We start from the raw sequence: 7,451 nt of genomic DNA, 5'->3' as shown, positions 1-7,451 counted from the left end.
AAGAAATTGAATAGTGTTTGTTTGAGGGGTGAGAAATCCTCTTTTTAATTAGTTATATCAGCTTATAATTTGTAAACACAATATAATTTATTTAAATATTTCAGAAGTTATATTGTGGTTTGTAGAAAGTGAATAAAACAATGTTCAAAGCAAGCAAGCAATAATCCAACAATAACAAACATTAATAAGCACACCATACCATATGATATAACATAACAACAAACAGTGTCCCACAAACATAAACTACCCTTCAACCGCCGCACAGAGATCAAAGGTAAAACACAAAGCCACCAAACCAAACCAAACCGACACGACGACTACAGATAACAAGACCTGTAGGTTTATTCGACACACATAGTACTAAAACACACTGAAAAAGAACGAAATGCATTTAGATTCACGCACAAACCCCTTCGCTAATCCAGTTTAGAAAGGACGTTTAATATGCGTACAAGCACTTCGACCCCATCTCATAGTTATCGCTTTATATGAAGAACATGGAGTCCTTGAGGTGTTGATCAAGGTTGTAGACGTACTGACCAAACGAACCCGAACCCGAACCTGAAACTGAACCAGAACTTGATGAACCCGAGCCATAAGCTTCCATCATCTCCACCTCCTGAAACATCCGACCCCTATATGCCACAAGATCCGCATAGTACACAGGTGGGACCAACGACACCGGTTTGGTGCACCATGCGAAAGTGTAGCACAAGTCGTACACCATCTTTTGCATCTCATCGGATGAGAACTTGTTCTCATCCCAAATAACCGAGTAATGCGTAGACTTACTCGTTCCCATTCCTCCATAATGGCTGCAAAGGTAGAAATCAAAATTCGTCGGATGGACGATGTCCGTGTCCACAACGGTTCCCGGTGGAATGTTCCCGACTTCATTCTTGCTATTTAGAAAAAAACGAGTGATGTGACGTTTTTGCGCCACAACAAACGTCACAAAAGGACGGTAATGTTCAGTGTAAATGGCTTTCTTCATATCCACCATTTCTTTATTCAGCACCATCTCAAACTGGTCATCACTCACACCATCACGAAACACGATAATGTTATTCGGTTTGACTTTGTTGATTTCAACATACTTCTTGATCAGATCCAAACACAAGCTCCCAAAGTTAACAATCTCCTCTTTGCGGTGGGCTTGTTTGGTCACACGAGCCGCGTACCGAGTCGCCGCGCGCCAGTTGATTGAGCCGACAACGGCTGCAATCGATGGAGACGATGTGTTCGATGCAGCAGGGTGGTTAACGTCGGCTCCGATGAACATGAAATGATCATTTGTGTTAAAATGAGGAAACCGTTCAACGAGTTCCACATTACTACCGTCTAGCTTTGCATTAATCTTCAGGCCTAAATTGGCAAGAAACTGATCATTATTTGATTTTCTGGCATTTTGGGATAAACAGCATTGTGTCATCACCCCGATTTCGAACTCCGACACATGTTTAATAATCTTGTAGCCATCATGTCTCTCGGGCATCACACAGATAATCATTTGCAGTCGGCCCTTGTCAACTTTTCTACAGTCTTCCACAAACCGATTCAACATACGTGTAACCGCATTAACATTAGATAACTCCCGCATGTTGGTTTGATGCACATAAAGAGGTTCTTCCATAATTACCCCTAGACTTGTGCAACGTTGCATTAATTTTGGAATGAAGTCGTCGAGGTTTACCCAATCCCGATGCCCTCTAGTAAAATCAATCAAACCCCACCTCTCCAACGGTTTTGCAGTTACAAACTTTCCACGAAGAAGATTGTATTGACATTTCTGTTTGTCAAGTGTTACAAGGTTGGTTTTGCCATTTGAGCTACCAAGTTTCAGTTTGGGTGGTTCCAGCACACGCCCATCAACCTGTGTCATCTCCATACTGACACTGATTCCGAAGTTTTGAATCACTTCCGCACTGCAAATGTGAAACAACAATATTAGAAGTGTGCTTTATCTCTTAAGAAGAAACAAGTTGGAATGACAGGTCAAAAATCAATATGCATGTGCTTGTAAAGTATAAAAACCACCTAACTTACTTCATTCGACTTGTTAAATAAATAAAACGAAACTAATATATTTGTGATAAGAACCCATTGAAAGCGTTCTGGGTAAACGCAACCTTGCCCATTCGACCAAGATTACCCGTTTTGGCATGTTGGTAGAGGACCAACGACACGACACGACCCGACCCGACCCATAATTTACTTATAAACGGGTTGATTAAAGTTGTGAGTCATCCCTAAAGGGAAACGAGTTTAACTCAGTAAAACATGTAAATCTTTACAATTATAGTAAAAGTGTGTTATTAAAAGTGTAAAACCTCCTACATGTATGAAATAAAAAGTTTAATAAAATAATACAATTCGGTATTTATTAGACACTACTTAATAAAAAGTAAAATATTTTAACCAAAACGTTTAAATAAATAATACAATTCGGTAATTATTAAACACTACTTAAATTAATAAAAATTAAAATATTTTAACAAAAACATTCCAGGGTGACTCAACTGATGCATTACCAAGGCAGCAGGTTATGTTCAGCTGGAATGGTTTTCTTCAGAAAGTATCATTTTAACAGATTTAGTCTTAGACCTTCATGGCTCTGTAGCTACTCAAGTGTTTTTTTTTATGTTAGATTTTTTACATGTTGCCAATTCAAAATAATGAAAAACCAAAACACTATCGCGAGTTAAAAGCAACATATAGGCAACATATAGAAAACCTAGCATAAAGAAAATAAAACAGTAGCAACATACCAATGATGATCTAACATTTTATTTTTGCTAAAATGATAACATTTAAGAAGAAATTAACATAAAAAAGTTGAGAAAATAGTTAGTTACATACCCTTGCTTGCCCGGCGCATACTCATCATGAACCATGTTGACTATCTGCCTCCTCCTATCTTCAGGTGCAAGAAGAGACAACTCTTTAAGCTTCCTTGCAGCCTCCTTACCCAGATTCTCCTTTGGAAACCTTCTATCCTCCGCCAAGAAACAGAACTCCATGGGAACAAAGTTCGGTTTTTTCTCGTTTCCCAATTTCAAGCACGGGATACGCTGATGCTTTATTTCTTGACCCCACTTTTCCTTGAAATAGTCAGTCAACATAACCATTTGGGGTTCCTTCTTACCTTCAAGATCTTCCATCTCGAAGGATATGTCTTTCGTAAGCTTATCAGTCAAACCAATGACTGTATACTTCTGCTTTGTAAGACGATGTGTCACGCTCACTTTCAACCCTTTCAAAGCAACCATCACTTTGTTTCTAAACCTATTGATGTCGTCAACGAACTGAACCTCACGAATATGTTCTCTAAGGAAATCAAGAACATCAATTCGCTTGCGAAAAGGCATCACAGAATAATCTATACGCATTATTAGCCCGTTCGAATTGAACTTCAGGCTCTGCTGGGGTCCTCTGTATGCAGCCACACCACAATGAAGGTCATCTTCTTTTCTATGCTCGCGCGGGTACATCCCTCTACCAACCGACACCTTTTCCCTAAAGAGATTCGCCTTTGTTGCAACCTCTAGAGCCTGCAAAACATCATGGGGAATCTGTGACGCGTTTCCTCTCAGGAAATCTTGGAGCTTTGAAAGCTTTAGCTCGTTTCCAAACTTGATGGTGCACAAGACCGGCCACAAAACTCAACTTTGTAAGTGCCCGCTTGCAACATGATTGCACTGAATATATTCTTTTCACCATCATAACCGATTTGTAGTAATGGAAACTTATCGGGATAATCCAAACAAAGCTTCTCTTGAATCTGTTGCAGGGACGACTTCGGAATTGATTTTTTCAATGATCGAGTGGAAGATGATGCTTCTTGATCAGACTCTTGCTTAACGTCCACGTCGTAGCGTAGGATTGAGCTCGATGGATTAAACTTCACTGCAAAGTGGTTTACAAGAAGCTTCACTGGTCTCATTGCAAGTGTACCATGGTCAGGAAGCCTAATTGGTACAAGAGCACCCTTTGAGTGGTCTGTAACACTAAGAGATGTCATCCGATTTGAAACTTCCTGAACTTGAACATCTGAAAGCAAAGAACACAAATTCAAAATTAGGGCTATATGATTAACTGATACAAAACTAGAGCCATATAATTACTCAAACAAATAGAAATACTATAACTCAGAGTTGTAAAAATCCCGACTAGGCGCCGATTAATCGCGAGTCCCCACTACACTGATTAATTTTGGACTAATCGACCATTGATCGGTCTATGGTCGAATCCAGCCAAAATCAGGATTAATCGGTCTAAGTCAGCTTTTTCTGATGAGATTCTAGCCAAAATCAACGGTTTCCGGCAATACTCCAGCCAATTTCCGGCCAAAATGTGTTTGTGTATGTATAAAACTGAAAATTACATATAAAAATGTGTGCTTGTATATATAAAACTAAAAATTATACATTAAAGTCCGATCTGATTAATCCTGATTAATCTCAATTGATCGTCAGCCCCCCACCCCACCGCCCAACTCTAGCCAAAATCGACGGTTTCCGGCAATATTCCAGCCAAATGTGTTTGTGTATGTATAAAACAAAAATTACATATAAAAATGTGTGTTTGTATATATAAAACTAAAAGTTATACATTAAAATCCGATCCAATTAATCTCAATTAATCGTCCGTCCCCACCCCACGGCCCAACTAGTGACTTTTACAACACTGCTATAACTAATTAAAAAATAGGGCCATCAATTACTCAAAACGAGTAGAAATTGCAATAAATCCCTAAATTAATTTAAAATTAGATACTCTAAACAAGTAAAATCTGTAAATCCCTAAACTTATTCAAAATTAGAGATGTATGATTACTCAAACCGAGTAGCAACCGAAAAAAATCCTCAAATTGATTCAATTAGAGCTATTAATTACTCAAACTGTAGTAAAACTTTCAATTGTTTCAAAATTAGAGCTACATGATTACTCAAACTAGTAAAAACAACCGTAAATCCCCAAATTAACAGCAAAATTAGACCTATAATAATTCAATCTCTCAACTCAAAACTCACCAATTAAACTTTATAACACAATTAACCAGTAACAATAATTAATACACTAATCAACTACTCATAATAATAATAAATAATAAACAAACTGAAAGTCACTCATACCATGTCGATTCGGAGTTAGGGTTTGCGCAGGAGGAGCCTGAGATCCAACCGGCTGCCCCGAAGCAACCCGATTCCACGCGATAGGGTTCGGAGCCGGAGGTCCACCGGGCTGACCCGAAGCAACCCGATTCCACGCGTTAGGGTTCGCTGGTGCCTGATAAGTATGTTGACCACGTTGACCACCGGACTCTCTTCCTCTACCTCTCCCATACTGCTGCTCTTGATGTTGCTGATTACCGTACTGTTGCGGTTGATTCCAGTTACCACGTCCACCACCACCACGTCCGTAATCGCCTCTGCCGCCACCACCACCACCACGGCCACGGCCGTAATCGCCTCTGCCGGCGGTGTTCTGGCCACCGCGTTTGCTGTGTTGCTACGATCCATTAATTATTATTTGTAATTGAAATGTGAAATGTGAATGCTGTGAGTGTGAATTGTGATGTCAGTGGTTTATAAATTGGAGCAAATGGGATGAATGATGTAAAGTAGAATTACGATACTGCCCTTGTGGCTTGGCTACCAAGTAGAGGTGCACAAACCGGTTTTTTTTGGCCCGGAAAAAAACCGGTTCGGTTAATAACTGGACCGGTTAATAACCGGTTTTTTGCTGTCAAAACCCTAACCGGTCTAACCGGTTAGGACCGGTTAGAACCGGTTATTAAACCGGTTTTTTTATTAACCGGTTTTTTTTATTAACCGGTTTTTTTTTTTTTTTTTTTTTTAAATTTCGCGGTTTCAAATACGAATATTTGTTTTTTATATTTTGTACTTAATGAAGACCATTATTTTTTCACAGTATAAACAAACCGGTAACTACAAGGCAAAACGGTAAGTACAAGGCAAAAACGGACTGACCGAAGCCATTCTTTGCTTTCGTTGTTAGGGTTCTTTGCTTGGAAGATGAGTATGAGTGTGTGTTGGTGAATGTGTTTTCAACAAACCAAAGATTAAAAACACATAACTTTCATTTATAGTTTTTACATTAAAAATACAAACATTAAATCGTTATCGCATATTCGTAACTCAAAAATACAAACATTAAATCATTAACACTGAAAAAATCTCTGCCAAGAACTGTTGTTCATGATTTAACTCAAAAATACAAACATTAAATCGTGAACTAGCAGATGCTCCTGTTGTTCCCAATCGCAGTTTGTTCATGATTTGCCTCCATGTTTGCTGTTTCTTTAACTAAATTAGAAAAATCCAAATCAACAAGTAAATAAGAGCACATATTAGGAAAAAGAATGCTTAGACACGATTACATGAACAACCTGCTGTTTCTTACTCATGATTTGCCTCCATGTTTGCTGTTTCTTTAACTAATTTTCTTCGCTACCCGATCCCGAGCTATTTCTTAGGTAATCGTCGTACGCGGCTTCTTCATCGGTCATTGGTTGAGTGTGTCCTTCATTGACCTCGTCTTCATACAAGCCCGCTTCATACTCCATTTCCCCCTCGAGTGAGCGTTGATGTTGTGCCCTATCTAAAGAGTCCAAGTAATCCTTGTAGCAAATCGACATCTCTATAGCTGGTGCAGTGAGTCGAGTCCTCCTAATCGATATAACCCTGCCAGAAACAGAAAAAGCAGACTCCGAAGCTACCGTGGAAGCTTGGACCGTTAGTAAATCTTTGGCCATGGCGGCGAGGATCGGAAACTCATCCTCCTTACCTCTCCACCAAGCCAGCAAATCAAGACTTCTAAATTCATCCGGAGTCATGTGTTTCACAAAGTTGGTACCACCATACCTTCCAAGTTAACTGCTTGGGGTGTTTACCTTTTGACGTTTACCGGCGTCTTCCCAAATCATGTAGTACATCCCCATTTCAAGGTCGGTTTGGGATTGGGATTGGGCAACAGCTCTTAACGAGTCATGAATTTGGGAAGACGACCCGTATTTTGTAAGGTAGACATCATACATGTTTGACAAGGTGGTGTTGAAAGCATTCTTTAAAGTTTGGCTATAATAGGGGTTTTGATCGTCGTTTAACCCTAGCTCATCACAAATTTTTTCTATTAAAGCTTCAACACCACCAACATTGATGCAAGGGTTTAACGCAGCAGCACATGTCAAAACAGCGGGTAGTTCTTAAAAATATTTTCTAAATTTTTCTTTCATTTTTACACCTATATCAAAATAAGGTGCACCCCTACAATGAAGTTCACTCAACTTTGTGCACATGACAGCAATTTTTGGTAAAGCAATGGGGCTTGTTGGATAGTAAACCCCGGATAAACTAGTTGTGCAAGATTTAAAAATTTGAAGGACCTCCGTAACGATCTCAATCAATAACCAGTTTCTAGGATCGTAC

At 39.3% G+C, this 7,451-nt stretch overlaps 1 protein-coding gene across 1 annotated transcript; it reads right to left on the bottom strand.

The window, feature by feature from the left end:
* Positions 1–368: 368 nt before the first annotated feature.
* LOC143540978 (protein argonaute 2-like) lies at positions 369–4,050 on the bottom strand. Its single transcript, XM_077033913.1, is given in 3 exon segments — positions 369–1,925; positions 2,860–3,646; positions 3,649–4,050. Coding segments are annotated over 3 exon segments (2,601 nt in total). The 5' UTR covers positions 4,022–4,050; the 3' UTR covers positions 369–484.
* Positions 4,051–7,451: the final 3,401 nt, after the last annotated feature.

Source organism: Bidens hawaiensis, unplaced genomic scaffold, assembly GCF_021521415.1.
Source record: "Bidens hawaiensis isolate Kalapana, Puna unplaced genomic scaffold, B.hawaiensis_p1.1 tig00012418_1, whole genome shotgun sequence".
Taxonomy (NCBI): Eukaryota; Viridiplantae; Streptophyta; class Magnoliopsida; order Asterales; family Asteraceae; genus Bidens; species Bidens hawaiensis.
The sequence above is the reverse complement of the archived record's forward strand: the minus strand, read 5'-3'. Positions and strand labels throughout refer to the sequence as shown.